The 22893-nt window shown below is 40.0% G+C and overlaps 1 protein-coding gene across 7 annotated transcripts in view; it reads right to left on the minus strand.

The window, feature by feature from the left end:
* The window catches only part of slit2 (slit homolog 2 (Drosophila)), a 107514-nt gene that overhangs the window by 12357 nt on the left and 72264 nt on the right, over positions 1-22893 (minus strand). For all 7 annotated transcript variants that reach the window (XM_039693712.2, XM_089132319.1, XM_089132321.1 and 4 more), the window contains 3 exons: positions 1791-1928; positions 1460-1700; positions 1231-1361 (listed from right to left, as the gene is read on the minus strand). In XM_039693712.2, the coding sequence (XP_039549646.2) occupies positions 1231-1361; positions 1460-1700; positions 1791-1928 (510 nt within the window). The remainder of the gene's footprint in view (positions 1-1230; positions 1362-1459; positions 1701-1790; positions 1929-22893) is intronic.

Raw genomic sequence — 22893 nt, forward strand, 5'->3', positions numbered from 1 at the left:
AGTGGTCAGGATGGTAACGGAATAGAGGTGGACATGGGCTTCTCCACACAGCTCGCGCTGAAAAGCGACGCAGTGCCAAACACTGCTCCTCCTGCATGTAACGTTACTCCCGTGGGTGGAGTCAGGCTCTGACCAGGAGTTTACTTACCCTTTAATATGCAAAACCCAATTACCCAATCCATTTATTTCAAGGCTTGAATGCGTCACACCCATTAAAGGGATATTTCACTTTGAAATAAATGTTTGGTATGTTTTAGCTTACCTCTAGGGCATCCAAAAAAGCGCCCACACCCTCAGATCACTGTGGTTACAAGAGGTAAAAACGGTATAAATACTGTTTGTTTTCCTTACACAAACCGCTCGTTTCGTGTCTTAGGCCATCAATGTGTACTTAGATTTACGAGTCATTAAATCATGTTTAATTTGGACTTCACTGTGCATGCTCTTTGAGGTGGTGACCATAGACCTCCATTATACTGATAGACACGAACTAAAAATATCAAAATTGAAACTACTGTTCAGTGAAATCAAAGACACGTACATCTTGGATGCCCTTGAGGTAAGCTAAAACATATCAAAAATTAATTTCAAAGTGAACTTTCCCTTTAAAACTAGAGAGGGTCAAAAAATGATAGAAAGAAGCTTATTACTTCAACATCTAGATAACATTATAAGTGAACCTCAAAGAACATTTAAAAGAACATTTAAAAATGTAAAAAAAATAATAAAAAATGCAGCTGATGACCCATTTAAATTGATTAGTCTTTATAAAAAATTCTTCAGAAGATAGATTTTTCCTCATTACTGTTGAGAAAAAACAAGTGTTTAAGGTTTTGCTTCAACCAGAGATCTTCAAAAGGAGTCTGTGACCCTCTGCCAACTACTTTTTGATCTCAGTCTAATTACAGTTAAAAACTAAATTAACTCCTTAACCAAAGCTAAAGTTGAGTATAAAACGGAAGTTGAGATTCTTTTCTTTCTTATTATGATATGTTATCTATATGTTGAAGTAATAAGCTTCTTTCTATCCTTTTTATACACAGATGAGCCATTTAATACTCAGTATACCACCGGTGTTTGGTACCGTGACGTTTGAAATGTTTTAGTAGCAACTTGGTACAACACTAGTCCTGATCTTGATTTAGCATATTGTGAAATGTATAGTTCCAACTCTAAATTCTGAGTGAATGAGCTGTTGTAAAATGCCTACAGTATCGAAATCGTGTGTACCTGTAGATGGCAGATGGAGGATATGATCCAGAATCATAACTGACTCTCAGTCTGCCTCTGTAGAGCTCCACAGCGATGTGTTCATTATCTCCTTTATACAGCAACACCCCATTATCCTCATCTGTGGCGATCTATTACACGCAGACAGACCACATGAGTGTGTGTATATGCGTTTTTCTCACGCACACACAAAAACACAAGCAGAATGATCTTTTTTTAAGACATGTACCTGTAGTGATATATTGGCCTGTTCTGTAATGAGGTTGGAGGGGATCTGCAGGAACGATTCTCTATTGATGAAGTTGACGCTGACCAGCCTCTCACAGTGCACGCCCTGGTAACCATGGAGACACTGACACACAGGATCTGTGTCCTTGACAACACACTGTGCACCATTGGCACAGTCATAGTGGTCACACGGACTTGTTCTCGGCAGGACCATTGGAGGAGAGAACTCGCAGAACAGCCCACTGTGCACACACACATACACACACAGAGTGAGACACGTATTCCACATGGTAATCTCTGATGATTTAGTGTGTTTGTGTATTCATGTTCACCTGTATCCTTCTGGGCACACACATGTATAACCATTCACAGCATCAATACACTGAGCCCCGTTTTTACACTTATTATCTTCACAATCATCAAAATCCACCTCGCAGTGCTCCCCGGTGTAACCTGGAGTACACTCGCACCTACACAAACACACAAATGAAACAACATCATCACATTTAAGATTTAAAACTCACATCTTCATCTTTAACTCCCATCATTTCAAGGCTGCAGATTCACATTCAATAGAAATATACCATAGTTCTGCCAAAATAGCATGTTACAAGTATTCTTACTATACGGTAAATCCATGGTAAATGTTGGGGATTTGTGTATTGGAAAGCTTTTTAACTTGTTCGTTCAGGGTGTCAAAGTGTTTCCCCTTTAAATGCTGTTGAGAATGTCAGTGCTGTTTCATCAGGCTTTAAACTAGTTTAAATCACTGAGACATTTGTGTTTGATAACTGAATTGTTCACTGAATTCGTCATCAATTCTGAGGTGAATACACTTCTTACTGAATCAGCGCTGTTAAGCCATAGTTTAATAGAAACCACATATACAGTAGTTACTTTTTACTATATAGTGGAGCCATGAAGGGTTTACCTGTAGTTTTGATAAGATCAGTCGCACTGTCAGAATATTTACGTGTTGCCCTATCACTTAATGAGAGTAAAATTGAAAATTGAAGCATAGAAAGGTTTCATAGAAACCCCCTTCGCTAGCTTATAGACCATTTGCAAGATGTAAACAACACTGGTCCAGAAGCACTTTCTGTTTCAGTTTTTTTAACACTAGATAAAAGCTGGGATAAAATACAACCAACAGAACATTTAAAACTGAATCAAAAAGTTAAACAAACATCTTTTAGATGTTCTTTTTACATTTAAAATAAAGAAAACAGTTACAAAGTGAAAAAGGAAGTGTTTCTGGACCAGTGTTGTTTACATCTTGCAAAGCAAATAGCTGTGGACTAAAAGCCACAAAACTTACTTTAATTGAAAGTAAGTCAAAGTGTTTTAAAATACACTTTTAGTAATTTAAGGTTTGGGGTCTAAAGTTAAACCCGAACATGCGAGATATCGAAACTCAAAATTTCGACCCGAAAAAAAAAACGACAGTGTTACCCCTTATGTTTTTTTTTTTGGGCGAAAAATTAGGTATCCCCAATCTTCTCAAAACTCTGGATTCTGATAGAGGGCCATGAGACTTAGACCTGAGTGCAACAATGGAGGTTCTAGACCCTTCCAGAGCTGAGATATATGAAAATCAAAATTTCGACCCGAAAAAAAAACGACAGTGTTACCCCTTACGTTTTTTTTTTTTGGGCGAAAAATTAAGTATCCCCAATCTTCTCAAAACTCTGGATTCTGATAGAGGGCCATGAGACTTAGACCTGAGTGCAACAATGGAGGCTCTAGACCCTTCCAGAGCTGAGATATCGAAATTCAAAATTTCGACCAGAAAAAAAAAACGAGTGTTATCCCTTACGTTTTTTTTTTTTTTTTTTTTTTGGCGAAAAATTAAGCATCCCCAATCTTCTCAAAACTCTGGATTCTGATAGAGGGCCATGAGACATAGACCTGAGTGCAACAATGGAGGCTCTAGACCCTTCCAGTGCTGAGATATCGAAACTCAAAATTTCGGCCAGAAAAAAAAACGACAGTATTACCCCTTACGGTTTTTTTGGGGGGCGAAAAATTAAGTATCTCCAATCTTCTCAAAACTTTGGATTCTGATAGAGGGCCATGAGACATAGACCTGAGTGCAACAATGGAGGCTCTAGACCCTTCCAGAGCTGAGATATCGAAAATCAAAATTTCGACGCGAAAAAAAACGACAGTGTTACCCCTTACGTTTTTTTTTTTTTGGGCGAAAAATTTAGTATCCCCAATCTTCTCAAAACTCTGGATTCTGATAGAGGGCCATGAGACTTAGACCTGAGTGCAACAATGGAGGCTCTAGACCCTTCCAGAGCTGAGATATCGAAAATCAAAATTTCGACCCGAAAAAAAAAAAACGACAGTGTTACCCCTTACGTTTTTTTTTGGGCGAAAAATTAAGTCTCCCCAATCTTCTCAAAACTCTGGATTCTGATAGAGGGCCATGAGACATAGACCTGAGTGCAACAATGGAGGCTCTAGACCCTTCCAGAGCTGAGATGTCGAAACTCAAAATTTCGACCCAAAAAAAAAACGACAGTGTTACCCCTTACGGTTTTTTTTTTTTGGGCGAAAAATTAAGTATCCCCAATCTTCTCAAAACTCTGGATTCTGATAGAGGGCCATGAGACTTAGACCTGAGTGCAACAATGGAGGCTCTAGACCCTTCCAGAGCTGAGATATCGAAAATCAAAATTTCGACCCGAAAAAAAAAAACGACAGTGTTACCCCTTACGGTTTTTTTTTTTGGGCGAAAATTTAAGTATCCCCAATCTTCTCAAAACTCTGGATTCTGATAGAGGGCCGTGAGCCTTAGACCTGAGTGCAAAAATTGGAGGCTCTAGACCCTTCCAGAGCTGAGATATTGAAACTCAAAATTTCGACCCGAAAAAAAAAAAAACGACAGTGGTACCCCTTTCGTTTTTGTTTTTTTCGGGCGAAAAATGAAGTTTCTCCAATCTTCTCAAAACTCTGGATTCTGATAGAGGGCCATGAGACTTAGACCTGAGTGCAACAATGGAGGCTCTAGACCCTTCCAGAGCTGAGATATCGAAAATCAAAATTTCGACCCGAAAAAAAAAACGACAGTGTTACCCCTTACGGTTTTTTTTTTTGGGCGAAAATTTAAGTATCCCCAATCTTCTCAAAACTCTGGATTCTGATAGAGGGCCGTGAGCCTTAGACCTGAGTGCAAAAATTGGAGGCTCTAGACCCTTCCAGAGCTGAGATATTGAAACTCAAAATTTCGACCCGAAAAAAAAAAAAAACGACAGTGGTACCCCTTTCGTTTTTGTTTTTTTCGGGCGAAAAATGAAGTTTCTCCAATCTTCTCAAAACTCTGGATTCTGATAGAGGGCCATGAGACTTAGACCTGAGTGCAACAATGGAGGCTCTAGACCCTTCCAGAGCTGAGATATCGAAAATCAAAATTTCGACCCGTAAAAAAAACGACAGTGTTACCCCTTACATTTTTTTTTTTGGGCGAAAAATTAAGTATCCCTAATCTTCTCAAAACTCTGGATTCTGATAGAGGGCCATGAGACTTAGACCTGAGTGCAACAATGGAGGCTCTAGACCCTTCCAGAGCTGAGATATCGAAAATCAAAATTTCGACCCGAAAAAAAAAAACGACAGTGTTACCCCTTACGGTTTTTTTTTTTGGGCGAAAATTTAAGTATCCCCAATCTTCTCAAAACTCTGGATTCTGATAGAGGGCCGTGAGCCTTAGACCTGAGTGCAAAAATTGGAGGCTCTAGACCCTTCCAGAGCTGAGATATTGAAACTCAAAATTTCGACCCGAAAAAAAAAAACGACAGTGGTACCCCTTTCGTTTTTGTTTTTTTCGGGCGAAAAATGAAGTTTCTCCAATCTTCTCAAAACTCTGGATTCTGATAGAGGGCCATGAGACTTAGACCTGAGTGCAACAATGGAGGCTCTAGACCCTTCCAGAGCAGAGATATTGAAAATCAAAATTTCGACCCGAAAAAAAAAACGACAGTGTTACCCCTTACGTTTTTTTTTTTGGGGCGAAAACTTAGGTATCCCCAATCTTTTCAAAACTCTGGATTCTGATAAAGGGCCATGAGACTTAGACCTGAGTGCAACAATGGAGGCTCTAGACCCTTCCAGAGCTGAGATATTGAAACTCAAAATTTCGACCCGAAAAAAAAAAAACGACAGTGTTACCCCTTACGTTTTTTTTTTTGGGCGAAAAATTAAGTATCCCTAATCTTCTCAAAACTCTGGATTCTGATAGAGGGCCATGAGACTTAGACCTGAGTGCAACAATGGAGGCTCTAGACCCTTCCAGAGCAGAGATATTGAAAATCAAAATTTCGACCCGAAAAAAAAAACGACAGTGTTACCCCTTACGTTTTTTTTTTGGGGCGAAAACTTAAGTATCCCCAATCTTTTCAAAACTCTGGATTCTGATAAAGGGCCATGAGACTTAGACCTGAGTGCAACAATGGAGGCTCTAGACCCTTCCAGTGCTGAGATATCGAAACTCAAAATTTCGACCTGAAAAAAAAACGACAGTGTTACCCCTTATGTTTTTTTTTTTCGGCGAAAAATTAGGTATCCCCAATCTTCTCAAAACTCTGGATTCTGATAGAGGGCCATGAGACATAGACCTGAGTGCAACAATGAAGGCTCTAGACCCTTCCAGAGCTGAGATATCGAAATTGAAAACTTCGACCCGAAAAAAAAAAACGACAGTGTTACCCCTTACGGTTTTTTTTTTGGGCGAAAAATTAAGTATCCCCAATCTTCTCAAAACTCTGGATTCTGATAGAGGGCCATGAGACATAGACCTGAGTGCAACAATGGAGGCTCTAGACCCTTCCAGAGCTGAGATGTCGAAAATCAAAATTTGGACCCGTAAAAAAAACGACAGTGTTACCCCTTACGGTTTTTTTTTTTTTGGGGCGAAAAATTAAGTATCCCCAATCTTCTCAAAACGCTGGATTCTGATAGAGGGCCATGAGACTTAGACCTGAGTGCAACAATGGAGGCTCTAGACCCTTCCAGTGCTGAGATATCGAAACTCAAAATTTCGACCCGAAAAAAAAACGACAGTGTTACCCCTTATGTTTTTTTTTTTGGGGCGAAAAATTAGGTATCCCCAATCTTCTCAAAACTCTGGATTCTGATAGAGGGCCATGAGACTTAGACCTGAGTGCAACAATGGAGGCTCTAGACCCTTCCAGAGCTGAGATATCGAAAATCAAAATTTCGACCCGAAAAAAACCCCGACAGTGTTACCCCTTACGTTTTTTTTTTTTGGGCGTAAAAATTAAGTATCCCCAATCTTCTCAAAACTCTGGATTCTGATAGAGGGCCATGAGACTTAGACCTGAGTGCAACAATGGAGGCTCTAGACCCTTCCAGAGCTGAGATATCGAAAATCAAAATTTCGACCCGAAAAAAAAACGACAGTGTTACCCCTTACGTTTTTTTTTTGGGGCGAAAACTTAAGTATCCCCAATCTTCTCAAAACTCTGGATTCTGATAGAGGGCCATGAGACTTAGACCTGAGTGCAACAATGGAGGCTCTAGACCCTTCCAGTGCTGAGATTTCGAAACTCAAAATTTCGACCTGAAAAAAAAAACGACAGTGTTACCCCTTATGTTTTTTTTTTCGGCGAAAAATTAGGTATCCCCAATCTTCTCAAAACTCTGGATTCTGATAGATGGCCATGAGACATAGTCCTGAGTGCAACAATGAAGGCTCTAGACCCTTCCAGAGCTGAGATATCGAAATTGAAAACTTCGACCCGAAAAAAAAAAAACGACAGTGTTACCCCTTACGGTTTTTTTTTTGGGCGAAAAATTAAGTATCCCCAATCTTCTCAAAACTCTGGATTCTGATAGAGGGCCATGATACATAGACCTGAGTGCAACAATGGAGGCTCTAGACCCTTCCAGAGCTGAGATATCGAAACTCAAAATTTCGACCCGAAAAAAAAAACGACAGTGTTACCCCTTACGGTTTTTTTTTGGGCGTAAAAATTAAGTCTCCCCAATCTTCTCAAAACTCTGGATTCTGATAGAGGGCCATGAGACTTAGACCTGAGTGCAACAATGGAGGCTCTAGACCCTTCCAGAGCTGAGATATCGAAAATCAAAATTTCGACCCGAAAAAAAAACCGACAGTGTTACCCCTTACGGATTTTTTTTTTGGGCGAAAACTTAAGTATCCCCAATCTTCTCAAAACTCTGGATTCTGATAGAGGGCCATGAGACATAGACCTGAGTGCAACAATGGAGGCTCTAGACCCTTCCAGAGCTGAGATGTCGAAAATCAAAATTTCTACCCAAAAAAAAAACGACAGTGTTACCCCTTACATTTTTTTTTTTTTTTGGGGCGAAAAATTAAGTATCCCTAATCTTCTCAAAACTCTGGATTCTGATAGAGGGCCATGAGACTTAAACCTGTGTGCAAAAATGGAGGCTCTAGACCCTTCCAGAGCTGAGATATCCAAAATCAAAATTTCGACCAGAAAAAAACCCGACAGTGTTACCCCTTACGTTTTTTTTTTTGGGCGAAACATTAAGTATCCCCAATCTTCTCAAAACTCTGGATTCTGATAGAGGGCCATGAGACTTAGACCTGAGTGCAACAATGGAGGCTCTAGACCCTTCCAGTGCTGAGATATCGAAACTCAAAATTTCGACCCGAAAAAAAACGACAGTGTTACCCCTTAAGTTTTTTTTGGGGGGGCGAAAAATTAAGTATCCCCAATCTTCTCAAAACTCTGGATTCTGATAGAGGGCCATGAGACTTAGACCTGAGTGCAACAATGAAGGCTCTAGACCCTTCCAGAGCTGAGATATCGAAATTCAAAATTTCGACCAGAAAAAAAAAACGACAGTGTTATCCCTTACGTTTTTTTTTTTTTTTGGCGAAAAATTAAGCATCCCCAATCTTCTCAAAACTCTGGATTCTGATAGAGGGCCATGAGACATAGACCTGAGTGCAACAATGGAGGCTCTAGACCCTTCCAGTGCTGAGATATCGAAACTCAAAATTTCGGCCAGAAAAAAAACGACAGTATTACCCCTTACGGTTTTTTTGGGGGGCGAAAAATTAAGTATCCCCAATCTTCTCAAAACTCTGGATTCTGATAGAGGGCCATGAGACATAGACCTGAGTGCAACAATGGAGGCTCTAGACCCTTCCAGAGCTGAGATATCGAAAATCAAAATTTCGACGCGAAAAAAAACGACAGTGTTACCCCTTACGTTTTTTTTTTCGGGCGAAAAATTTAGTATCCCCAATCTTCTCAAAACTCTGGATTCTGATAGAGGGCCATGAGACTTAGACCTGAGTGCAACAATGGAGGCTCTAGACCCTTCCAGAGCTAAGATATCGAAAATCAAAATTTCGACCCGAAAAAAAAAACGACAGTGTTACCCCTTACGTTTTTTTTTTGGGCGAAAAATTAAGTATCCCCAATCTTCTCAAAACTCTGGATTCTGATAGAGGGCCATGAGACATAGACCTGAGTGCAACAATGGAGGCTCTAGACCCTTCCAGAGCTGAGATGTTGAAACTCAAAATTTCGACCCAAAAAAAAAAAACGACAGTGTTACCCCTTACGTTTTTTTTTTTTTGGGCGAAAAATTAAGTATCCCCAATCTTCTGAAAACTCTGGATTCTGATAGAGGGCCATGAGACTTAGACCTGAGTGCAACAATAGAGGCTCTAGACCCTTCCAGAGCTGAGATATCGAAAATCAAAATTTCGACGCGAAAAAAAACGACAGTGTTACCCCTTACGTTTTTTTTTTTTGGGCGAAAAATTTAGTATCCCCAATCTTCTCAAAACTCTGGATTCTGATAGAGGGCCATGAGACTTAGACCTGAGTGCAACAATGGAGGCTCTAGACCCTTCCAGAGCTGAGATATCGAAAATCAAAATTTCGACCCGAAAAAAAAAAAACGACAGTGTTACCCCTTACGTTTTTTTTTTGGGCGAAAAATTAAGTATCCCCAATCTTCTCAAAACTCTGGATTCTGATAGAGGGCCATGAGACATAGACCTGAGTGCAACAATGGAGGCTCTAGACCCTTCCAGAGCTGAGATGTTGAAACTCAAAATTTCGACCCAAAAAAAAAAAACGACAGTGTTACCCCTTACGTTTTTTTTTTTTTGGGCGAAAAATTAAGTATCCCCAATCTTCTCAAAACTCTGGATTCTGATAGAGGGCCATGAGACTTAGACCTGAGTGCAACAATGGAGGCTCTAGACCCTACCAGAGCTGAGATATCGAAAATCAAAATTTCGACCCGTAAAAAAAACGACAGTGTTACCCCTTACGGTTTTTTTTTGGGGCGAAAAATTAAGTATCCCTAATCTTCTCAAAACTCTGGATTCTGATAGAGGGCCATGAGACTTAGACCTGAGTGCAACAATGGAGGCTCTAGACCCTTCCAGTGCTGAGATATCGAAACTCAAAATTTCGACCCGAAAAAAAAACGACAGTGTTACCCCTTATGTTTTTTTTTTCGGGCGAAAAATTAGGTATCCCCAATCTTCTCAAAACTCTGGATTCTGATAGAGGGCCGTGAGCCTTAGACCTGAGTGCAAAAATTGGAGGCTCTAGACCCTTCCAGAGCTGAGATATCGAAAATCAAAATTTCGACCCGAAAAAAAAACCGACAGTGTTACCCCTTACGTTTTTTTTTTTGGGCGTAAAAATTAAGTATCCCCAATCTTCTCAAAACTCTGGATTCTGATAGAGGGCCATGAGACTTAGACCTGAGTGCAACAATGGAGGCTCTAGACCCTTCCAGAGCTGAGATATCGAAAATCAAAATTTCGACCCGAAAAAAAACGACAGTGTTACCCCTTATGTTTTTTTTTTGGGCGTAAAAATTAAGTATCCCCAATCTTCTCAAAACTCTGGATTCTGATAGAAGGCAATGAGACTTAGACCTAAGTGCAACAATGGAGGCTCTAGACCCTTCCAGAGCTGAGATATCGAAAATCAAAATTTCGACCCGAAAAAAAACGACAGTGTTACCCCTTATGTTTTTTTTTTTCGGCGAAAAATTAGGTATCCCCAATCTTCTCAAAACTCTGGATTCTGATAGAGGGCCATGAGACTTAGACCTGAGTGCAACAATGGAGGCTCTAGACCCTTCCAGTGCTGAGATATCGAAACTCAAAATTTCGACCCGAAAAAAAAACGACAGTGTTACCCCTTATGTTTTTTTTTTTTGGGCGAAAAATTAGGTATCCCCAATCTTCTCAAAACTCTGGATTCTGATAGAGGGCCATGAGCCTTAGACCTGAATGCAAAAATTGGAGGCTCTAGACCCTTCCAGAGCTGAGATATCGAAAATCAAAATTTCGACCCGAAAAAAAACCGACAGTGTTACCCCTTACGTTTTTTTTTTTGGGCGTAAAAATTAAGTATCCCCAATCTTCTCAAAACTCTGGATTCTGATAGAGGGCCATGAGACTTAGACCTGAGTGCAACAATGGAGGCTCTAGACCCTTCCAGAGCTGAGATATCGAAAATCAAAATTTCGACCCGAAAAAAAACGACAGTGTTACCCCTTATGTTTTTTTTTTCGGCGAAAAATTAGGTATCCCCAATCTTCTCAAAACTCTGGATTCTGATAGAGGGCCATGAGACATAGACCTGAGTGCAACAATGAAGGCTCTAGACCCTTCCAGAGCTGAGATATCGAAATTGAAAACTTCGACCAGAAAAAAAAAACGACAGTGTTACCCCTTACGGTTTTTTTTTGGGGCGAAAAATTAAGTATCCCCAATCTTCTCAAAACTCTGGATTCTGATAGAGGGCCATGAGACATAGACCTGAGTGCAACAATGGAGGCTCTAGCCCCTTTCAGAGCTGAGATATCAAAACTCAAAATTTCGACCCGAAAAAAAAAACGACAGTGTTACCCCTTACGGTTTTTTTTTTGGGCGTAAAAATTAAGTCTCCCCAATCTTCTCAAAACTCTGGATTCTGATAGAGGGCCATGAGACTTAGACCTGAGTGCAACAATGGAGGCTCTAGACCCTTCCAGAGCTGAGATATCGAAAATCAAAATTTCGACCCGAAAAAAAAACCGACAGTGTTACCCCTTACGTTTTTTTTTTGGGCGTAAAAATTAAGTATCCCCAATTTTCTCAAAACTCTGGATTCTGATAGAGGGCCATGAGACATAGACCTGAGTGCAACAATGGAGGCTCTAGACCCTTCCAGATCTGAGATATCGAAAATCAAAATTTCGACGCGAAAAAAAACGACAGTGTTACCCCTTATGTTTTTTTTTTTGGGCGAAAAATTTAGTATCCCCAATCTTCTCAAAACTCTGGATTCTGATAGAGGGCCATGAGACTTAGACCTGAGTGCAACAATGGAGGCTCTAGACCCTTCCAGTGCTGAGATATCGAAACTCAAAATTTCGACCCGAAAAAAAAAAACTACAGTGTTACCCCTTACAGGTTTTTTTTTGGGCGAAAAATTAGGTATCCCCAATCTTCTCAAAACTCTGGATTCTGATAGAGGGCCATGAGACTTAGACCTGAGTGCAACAATGGAGGCTCTAGACCCTTCCAGAGCAGAGATATTGAAAATCAAAATTTCGACCCGAAAAAAAAAACGACAGTGTTACCCCTTACGTTTTTTTTTTGGGGCGAAAACTTAAGTATCCCCAATCTTTTCAAAACTCTGGATTCTGATAAAGGGCCATGAGACTTAGACCTGAGTGCAACAATGGAGGCTCTAGACCCTTCCAGAGCTGAGATATTGAAACTCAAAATTTCGACCCGAAAAAAAAAAAACGACAGTGTTACCCCTTACGTTTTTTTTTTTGGGCGAAAAATTAAGTATCCCTAATCTTCTCAAAACTCTGGATTCTGATAGAGGGCCATGAGACTTAGACCTGAGTGCAACAATGGAGGCTCTAGACCCTTCCAGAGCAGAGATATTGAAAATCAAAATTTCGACCCGAAAAAAAAAACGACAGTGTTACCCCTTACGTTTTTTTTTTGGGGCGAAAACTTAAGTATCCCCAATCTTTTCAAAACTCTGGATTCTGATAAAGGGCCATGAGACTTAGACCTGAGTGCAACAATGGAGGCTCTAGACCCTTCCAGTGCTGAGATATCGAAACTCAAAATTTCGACCTGAAAAAAAAACGACAGTGTTACCCCTTATGTTTTTTTTTTCGGCGAAAAATTAGGTATCCCCAATCTTCTCAAAACTCTGGATTCTGATAGAGGGCCATGAGACATAGACCTGAGTGCAACAATGAAGGCTCTAGACCCTTCCAGAGCTGAGATATCGAAATTGAAAACTTCGACCCGAAAAAAAAAAACGACAGTGTTACCCCTTACGGTTTTTTTTTTGGGCGAAAAATTAAGTATCCCCAATCTTCTCAAAACTCTGGATTCTGATAGAGGGCCATGAGACATAGACCTGAGTGCAACAATGGAGGCTCTAGACCCTTCCAGAGCTGAGATGTCGAAAATCAAAATTTGGACCCGTAAAAAAAACGACAGTGTTACCCCTTACGGTTTTTTTTTTTTTGGGGCGAAAAATTAAGTATCCCCAATCTTCTCAAAACGCTGGATTCTGATAGAGGGCCATGAGACTTAGACCTGAGTGCAACAATGGAGGCTCTAGACCCTTCCAGTGCTGAGATATCGAAACTCAAAATTTCGACCCGAAAAAAAAACGACAGTGTTACCCCTTATGTTTTTTTTTTTTGGGCGAAAAATTAGGTATCCCCAATCTTCTCAAAACTCTGGATTCTGATAGAGGGCCATGAGACTTAGACCTGAGTGCAACAATGGAGGCTCTAGACCCTTCCAGAGCTGAGATATCGAAAATCAAAATTTCGACCCGAAAAAAAAAACCCGACAGTGTTACCCCTTACGTTTTTTTTTTTTGGGCGTAAAAATTAAGTATCCCCAATCTTCTCAAAACTCTGGATTCTGATAGAGGGCCATGAGACTTAGACCTGAGTGCAACAATGGAGGCTCTAGACCCTTCCAGAGCTGAGATATCGAAAATCAAAATTTCGACCCGAAAAAAAAACGACAGTGTTACCCCTTACGTTTTTTTTTTGGGGCGAAAACTTAAGTATCCCCAATCTTCTCAAAACTCTGGATTCTGATAGAGGGCCATGAGACTTAGACCTGAGTGCAACAATGGAGGCTCTAGACCCTTCCAGTGCTGAGATTTCGAAACTCAAAATTTCGACCTGAAAAAAAAAACGACAGTGTTACCCCTTATGTTTTTTTTTTCGGCGAAAAATTAGGTATCCCCAATCTTCTCAAAACTCTGGATTCTGATAGAGGGCCATGAGACATAGTCCTGAGTGCAACAATGAAGGCTCTAGACCCTTCCAGAGCTGAGATATCGAAATTGAAAACTTCGACCCGAAAAAAAAAAACGACAGTGTTACCCCTTACGGTTTTTTTTTTGGGCGAAAAATTAAGTATCCCCAATCTTCTCAAAACTCTGGATTCTGATAGAGGGCCATGATACATAGACCTGAGTGCAACAATGGAGGCTCTAGACCCTTCCAGAGCTGAGATATCGAAACTCAAAATTTCGACCCGAAAAAAAAAACGACAGTGTTACCCCTTACGGTTTTTTTTTTGGGCGTAAAAATTAAGTCTCCCCAATCTTCTCAAAACTCTGGATTCTGATAGAGGGCCATGAGACTTAGACCTGAGTGCAACAATGGAGGCTCTAGACCCTTCCAGAGCTGAGATATCGAAAATCAAAATTTCGACCCGAAAAAAAAACCGACAGTGTTACCCCTTACGGATTTTTTTTTTGGGCGAAAACTTAAGTATCCCCAATCTTCTCAAAACTCTGGATTCTGATAGAGGGCCATGAGACATAGACCTGAGTGCAACAATGGAGGCTCTAGACCCTTCCAGAGCTGAGATGTCGAAAATCAAAATTTCTACCCAAAAAAAAAACGACAGTGTTACCCCTTACATTTTTTTTTTTTTGGGGCGAAAAATTAAGTATCCCTAATCTTCTCAAAACTCTGGATTCTGATAGAGGGCCATGAGACTTAAACCTGTGTGCAAAAATGGAGGCTCTAGACCCTTCCAGAGCTGAGATATCCAAAATCAAAATTTCGACCAGAAAAAAACCCGACAGTGTTACCCCTTACGTTTTTTTTTTTGGGCGAAACATTAAGTATCCCCAATCTTCTCAAAACTTTGGATTCTGATAGAGGGCCATGAGACTTAGACCTGAGTGCAACAATGGAGGCTCTAGACCCTTCCAGTGCTGAGATATCGAAACTCAAAATTTCGACCCGAAAAAAAACGACAGTGTTACCCCTTAAGTTTTTTTTTGGGGGGGCGAAAAATTAAGTATCCCCAATCTTCTCAAAACTCTGGATTCTGATAGAGGGCCATGAGACTTAGACCTGAGTGCAACAATGAAGGCTCTAGACCCTTCCAGAGCTGAGATATCGAAATTCAAAATTTCGACCAGAAAAAAAAAAACGACAGTGTTATCCCTTACGTTTTTTTTTTTTTGGCGAAAAATTAAGCATCCCCAATCTTCTCAAAACTCTGGATTCTGATAGAGGGCCATGAGACATAGACCTGAGTGCAACAATGGAGGCTCTAGACCCTTCCAGTGCTGAGATATCGAAACTCAAAATTTCGGCCAGAAAAAAAACGACAGTATTACCCCTTACGGTTTTTTTGGGGGGCGAAAAATTAAGTATCCCCAATCTTCTCAAAACTCTGGATTCTGATAGAGGGCCATGAGACATAGACCTGAGTGCAACAATGGAGGCTCTAGACCCTTCCAGAGCTGAGATATCGAAAATCAAAATTTCGACGCGAAAAAAAACGACAGTGTTACCCCTTACGTTTTTTTTTCGGGCGAAAAATTTAGTATCCCCAATCTTCTCAAAACTCTGGATTCTGATAGAGGGCCATGAGACTTAGACCTGAGTGCAACAATGGAGGCTCTAGACCCTTCCAGAGCTGAGATATCGAAAATCAAAATTTCGACCCGAAAAAAAAAAACGACAGTGTTACCCCTTACGTTTTTTTTTTGGGCGAAAAATTAAGTATCCCCAATCTTCTCAAAACTCTGGATTCTGATAGAGGGCCATGAGACATAGACCTGAGTGCAACAATGGAGGCTCTAGACCCTTCCAGAGCTGAGATGTTGAAACTCAAAATTTCGACCCAAAAAAAAAAACGACAGTGTTACCCCTTACGTTTTTTTTTTTTTGGGCGAAAAATTAAGTATCCCCAATCTTCTCAAAACTCTGGATTCTGATAGAGGGTCATGAGACTTAGACCTGAGTGCAACAATAGAGGCTCTAGACCCTTCCAGAGCTGAGATATCGAAAATCAAAATTTCGACGCGAAAAAAAACGACAGTGTTACCCCTTACGTTTTTTTTTTTTGGGCGAAAAATTTAGTATCCCCAATCTTCTCAAAACTCTGGATTCTGATAGAGGGCCATGAGACTTAGACCTGAGTGCAACAATGGAGGCTCTAGACCCTTCCAGAGCTGAGATATCGAAAATCAAAATTTCGACCCGAAAAAAAAAAAACGACAGTGTTACCCCTTACGTTTTTTTTTTGGGCGAAAAATTAAGTATCCCCAATCTTCTCAAAACTCTGGATTCTGATAGAGGGCCATGAGACATAGACCTGAGTGCAACAATGGAGGCTCTAGACCCTTCCAGAGCTGAGATGTTGAAACTCAAAATTTCGACCCAAAAAAAAAAAAACGACAGTGTTACCCCTTACGTTTTTTTTTTTTTGGGCGAAAAATTAAGTATCCCCAATCTTCTCAAAACTCTGGATTCTGATAGAGGGCCATGAGACTTAGACCTGAGTTCAACAATGGAGGCTCTAGACCCTACCAGAGCTGAGATATCGAAAATCAAAATTTCGACCCGTAAAAAAAACGACAGTGTTACCCCTTACGGTTTTTTTTTGGGGCGAAAAATTAAGTATCCCTAATCTTCTCAAAACTCTGGATTCTGATAGAGGGCCATGAGACTTAGACCTGAGTGCAACAATGGAGGCTCTAGACCCTTCCAGTGCTGAGATATCGAAACTCAAAATTTCGACCCGAAAAAAAAACGACAGTGTTACCCCTTATGTTTTTTTTTTTTGGGCGAAAAATTAGGTATCCCCAATCTTCTCAAAACTCTGGATTCTGATAGAGGGCCGTGAGCCTTAGACCTGAGTGCAAAAATTGGAGGCTCTAGACCCTTCCAGAGCTGAGATATCGAAAATCAAAATTTCGACCCGAAAAAAAAACCGACAGTGTTACCCCTTACGTTTTTTTTTTGGGCGTAAAAATTAAGTATCCCCAATCTTCTCAAAACTCTGGATTCTGATAGAGGGCCATGAGACTTAGACCTGAGTGCAACAATGGAGGCTCTAGACCCTTCCAGAGCTGAGATATCGAAAATCAAAATTTCGACCCGAAAAAAAACGACAGTGTTACCCCTTATATTTTTTTTTTGGGCGTAAAAATTAAGTATCCCCAATCTTCTCAAAACTCTGGATTCTGATAGAGGGCAATGAGACTTAGACCTAAGTGCAACAATGGAGGCTCTAGACCCTTCCAGAGCTGAGATATCGAAAATCAAAATTTCGACCCGAAAAAAAACGACAGTGTTACCCCTTATGTTTTTTTTTTTCGGCGAAAAATTAGGTATCCCCAATCTTCTCAAAACTCTGGATTCTGATAGAGGGCCATGAGACTTAGACCTGAGTGCAACAATGGAGGCTCTAGACCCTTCCAGTGCTGAGATATCGAAACTCAAAATTTCGACCCGAAAAAAAAACGACAGTGTTACCCCTTATGTTTTTTTTTTTTGGGCGAAAAATTAGGTATCCCCAATCTTCTCAAAACTCTGGATTCTGATAGAGGGCCATGAGCCTTAGACCTGAGTGCAAAAATTGGAGGCTCTAGACCCTTCCAGAGCTGAGATATCGAAAATCAAAATTTCGACCCGAAAAAAAAACCGACAGTGTTACCCCTTACGTTTTTTTTTTTGGGCGTAAAAATTAAGTATCCCCAATCTTCTCAAAACTCTGGATTCTGATAGAGGGCCATGAGACTTAGACCTGAGTGCAACAATGGAGGCTCTAGACCCTTCCAGAGCTGAGATATCGAAAATCAAAATTTCGACCCGAAAAAAAAACGACAGTGTTACCCCTTATGTTTTTTTTTTTTTGGGCGAAAAATTAGGTATCCCCAATCTTCTCAAAACTCTGGATTCTGATAGAGGGCCATGAGACATAGACCTGAGTGCAACAATGAAGGCTCTAGACCCTTCCAGAGCTGAGATATCGAAATTGAAAACTTCGACCAGAAAAAAAAAAACGACAGTGTTACCCCTTACGGTTTTTTTTTGGGGCGAAAAATTAAGTATCCCCAATCTTCTCAAAACTCTGGATTCTGATAGAGGGCCATGAGACATAGACCTGAGTGCAACAATGGAGGCTCTAGACCCTTCCAGAGCTGAGATATCGAAAATCAAAATTTCGACCCGAAAAAAAACGACAGTGTTACCCCTTATGTTTTTTTTTTTCGGCGAAAAATTAGGTATCCCCAATCTTCTCAAAACTCTGGATTCTGATAGAGGGCCATGAGACATAGACCTGAGTGCAACAATGAAGGCTCTAGACCCTTCCAGAGCTGAGATATCGAAATTGAAAACTTCGACCAGAAAAAAAAAAACGACAGTGTTACCCCTTACGGTTTTTTTTGGGGGCGAAAAATTAAGTATCCCCAATCTTCTCAAAACTCTGGATTCTGATAGAGGGCCATGAGACATAGACCTGAGTGCAACAATGGAGGCTCTAGACCCTTCCAGATCTGAGATATCGAAAATCAAAATTTCGACCCGAAAAAAAAAACGACAGTGTTACCCCTTACGGTTTTTTTTTTGGGCGTAAAAATTAAGTCTCCCCAATCTTCTCAAAACTCTGGATTCTGATAGAGGGCCATGAGACTTAGACCTGAGTGCAACAATGGAGGCTCTAGACCCTTCCAGAGCTGAGATATCGAAAATCAAAATTTCGACCCGAAAAAAAAACCGACAGTGTTACCCCTTACGTTTTTTTTTTGGGCGTAAAAATTAAGTATCCCCAATCTTCTCAAAACTCTGGATTCTGATAGAGGGCCATGAGACATAGACCTGAGTGCAACAATGGAGGCTCTAGACCCTTCCAGATCTGAGATATCGAAAATCAAAATTTCGACGCGAAAAAAAACGACAGTGTTACCCCTTATGTTTTTTTTTTTGGGCGAAAAATTTAGTATCCCCAATCTTCTCAAAACTCTGGATTCTGATAGAGGGCCATGAGACTTAGACCTGAGTGCAACAATGGAGGCTCTAGACCCTTCCAGAGCTGAGATATCGAAAATCAAAATTTCGACCCGAAAAAAAAACCGACAGTGTTACCCCTTACGTTTTTTTTTTGGGCGTAAAAATTAAGTATCCCCAATCTTCTCAAAACTCTGGATTCTGATAGAGGGCCATGAGACATAGACCTGAGTGCAACAATGGAGGCTCTAGACCCTTCCAGATCTGAGATATCGAAAATCAAAATTTCGACGCGAAAAAAAACGACAGTGTTACCCCTTATGTTTTTTTTTTTGGGCGAAAAATTTAGTATCCCCAATCTTCTCAAAACTCTGGATTCTGATAGAGGGCCATGAGACTTAGACCTGAGTGCAACAATGGAGGCTCTAGACCCTTCCAGAGCTGAGATATCGAAAATCAAAATTTCGACCCGAAAAAAAAAAACGACAGTGTTACCCCTTACATTTTTTTTTTTGGGCGAAAAATTAAGTATCCCCAATCTTCTCAAAACTCTGGATTCTGATAGAGGGCCATGAGACATAGACCTGAGTGCAACAATGGAGGCTCTAGACCCTTCCAGAGCTGAGATGTTGAAACTCAAAATTTCGACCCAAAAAAAAAAAACGACAGTGTTACCCCTTATGTTTTTTTTTTTTTTTGGGCGAAAAATTAAGTATCCCCAATCTTCTCAAAACTCTGGATTCTGATAGAGGGCCATGAGACTTAGACCTGAGTGCAACAATGGAGGCTCTAGACCCTTCCAGAGCTGAGATATCGAAAATCAAAATTTCGACCCGTAAAAAAAACGACAGTGTTACCCCTTACGGTTTTTTTTGGGGCGAAAAATTAAGTATCCCTAATCTTCTCAAAACTCTGGATTCTGATAGAGGGCCATGAGACTTAGACCTGAGTGCAACAATGGAGGCTCTAGACCCTTCCAGTGCTGAGATATCGAAACTCAAAATTTCGACCCGAAAAAAAAACGACAGTGTTACCCCTTATGTTTTTTTTTTTGGGCGAAAAATTAGGTATCCCCAATCTTCTCAAAACTCTGGATTCTGATAGAGGGCCGTGAGCCTTAGACCTGAGTGCAAAAATTGGAGGCTCTAGACCCTTCCAGAGCTGAGATATCGAAAATCAAAATTTCGACCCGAAAAAAAAACCGACAGTGTTACCCCTTATGTTTTTTTTTTTGGGCGTAAAAATTAAGTATCCCCAATCTTCTCAAAACTCTGGATTCTGATAGAGGGCCATGAGACTTAGACCTGAGTGCAACAATGGAGGCTCTAGACCCTCCCAGAGCTGAGATATCGAAAATCAAAATTTCGACCCGAAAAAAAAAAAACGACAGTGTTACCCCTTATGTTTTTTTTTTTTGGGCGAAAAATTAGGTATCCCCAATCTTCTCAAAACTCTGGATTCTGATAGAGGGCCATGAGACATAGACCTGAGTGCAACAATGAAGGCTCTAGACCCTTCCAGAGCTGAGATATCGAAATTGAAAACTTCGACCAGAAAAAAAAAAACGACAGTGTTACCCCTTACGGTTTTTTTTTTGGGCGAAAAATTAAGTATCCCCAATCTTCTCAAAACTCTGGATTCTGATAGAGGGCCATGAGACATGGACCTGAGTGCAACAATGGAGGCTCTAGACCCTTCCAGAGCTGAGATATCAAAACTCAAAATTTCGACCCGAAAAAAAAACGACAGTGTTACCCCTTACGGTTTTTTTTTTTGGGCGTAAAAATTAAGTCTCCCCAATCTTCTCAAAACTCTGGATTCTGATAGAGGGCCATGAGACTTAGACCTGAGTGCAACAATGGAGGCTCTAGACCCTTCCAGAGCTGAGATATCGAAAATCAAAATTTCGACCCGAAAAAAAAACCGACAGTGTTACCCCTTACGGATTTTTTTTTTTGGGCGAAAACTTAAGTATCCCCAATCTTCTCAAAACTCTGGATTCTGATAGAGGGCCATGAGACTTAAATCTGAGTGCAAAAATGGAGGCTCTAGACCCTTCCAAAGCTGAGATATCCAAAATCAAAATTTCGACCAGAAAAAAAAACCGACAGTGTTACCCCTTACGTTTTTTTTTTTTTGGGCGAAACATTAAGTATCCCCAATCTTCTCAAAACTCTGGATTCTGATAGAGGGCCATGAGACATAGACCTGAGTGCAACAATGGAGGCTCTAGACCCTTCCAGAGCTGAGATGTCGAAAATCAAAATTTCTACCCGAAAAAAAAACGACAGTGTTACCCCTTACGTTTTTTTTTTTTGGGCGAAACATTAAGTATCCCCAATCTTCTCAAAACTCTGGATTCTGATAGAGGGCCATGAGACATAGACCTGAGTGCAACAATGGAGGCTCTAGACCCTTCCAGAGCTGAGATGTCGAAAATCAAAATTTCTACCCGAAAAAAAAACGACAGTGTTACCCCTTACGTTTTTTTTTTTTGGGCGAAACATTAAGTATCCCCAATCTTCTCAAAACTCTGGATTCTGATAGAGGGCCATGAGACATAGACCTGAGTGCAACAATGGAGGCTCTAGACCCTTCCAGAGCTGAGATGTCGAAAATCAAAATTTCTACCCGAAAAAAAAACGACAGTGTTACCCCTTACGTTTTTTTTTTTTGGGCGAAACATTAAGTATCCCCAATCGTGGTTAGATCTGTTGTATGTTCAGTGGTGCGGTTGGGATCATGCTTCTTTTCTTTTTTTTTAAATAATATACATACAGTATATGAACAGTGAAATCTATTGTGTTGTGAGATTAGACTTCTCTAATTACAAAGTTTTAGTTACTTAAACCACTGAAATTGAAGTTCTGTTGAATGAATTTACACACCCTAAAGCGCTACATAAACACATTCATCATCCCTTCGTATCGCATCATATCATATTTAAAACACCCCCCTCCAACTCATTTTTATAGTAAACCCAACGGGAGAGCTGTAATTGAATATCAGAACACAAACATAGAGCAGAACCTCAGAGACTCCAGCTGCATTCCACACAGCTCTAGTGTTGTGTTAACATCTGCACCAATGGGCATAAAAACACAAAAATGAACTTATGTGGTCTGCTGCTCACACATTTCAGCAGAGAAGGAAACACACACCTGATGTTTTCTAACATGGCGATTGTTTTGGTCCGGTGGAGAGAGGGATAAAATAAAATATGAGATGAGGGGAGAGGGTAATGAAACCGAATCCAAAAAGGTTTTGGATCCAACAGGCTTAAGTGACTTCAGAGGGGCAGTTTTTATAGGAAAGGATTTAAACGTCTGCACAGCACTAATGCACTGCAGAGATATTATCATGATATGATTGGTCAGTATATTATATAAATAGACCAGCATTCAAAGGTTGCTGGTCAGCAAAACATTTTATTATCTCTTTTGCTCAACCATTTATTTGATCAGAAATACAGTAAAACAGTAATATTGTGAACTATTATTACAATTTAAAATAACTGGTTTTAATTTTAATATTTTTTTTAATTGTGATTTATTACTGTGTTGCTCAAAAACATTTCTTATTATTATCAATGTTGAAAATAGTTGTACTGCTTTATATTTCTGTGCAAGCTGTGATACACTGCATTCAAAAATTCTCAACATTGATAATAATAATAAATGCTTACTGAGCAGCAATCAGCATATAGGTATGCTTTCTGAAGGATCATGTAACACTGAAGACTGGAGTAATGATGCTGAAAATTCAGCTTTGCCATCACATGAATACATTATATTTTGAAAAATATTCAAATAGGAAAAAAAAAAAAAACTTACATTGTTATAATATTTCAGAATATGAATGGTTTTAATGTATTGTTTATCAGATAAATGCAGCCCGGGTTAGCATAAGAGACTTCTTTCAAAAACATTTAAAAAAAAATAATTATTATTCAAAAACGAAATTCAAAACTCAGAAGTCCTTTAAAAGATTTGATGCTATAAACTCATCAAGATTTGATGCAATAAACACATCATGTTTTGCCAAACCCAGAGGAAAATTCATCTTAAAAAGTGGCCCAGTATATTTTAAACATGTTTTTTTTTTCTTTCAAATGGACTGATAATAACATGTGAATCT

The sequence above is a fragment of the Pimephales promelas genome, chromosome 6 (genome assembly GCF_988280905.1).
Source record: "Pimephales promelas chromosome 6, fPimPro1.hap1.1, whole genome shotgun sequence".
NCBI lineage: Eukaryota > Metazoa > Chordata > Actinopteri > Cypriniformes > Leuciscidae > Pimephales > Pimephales promelas.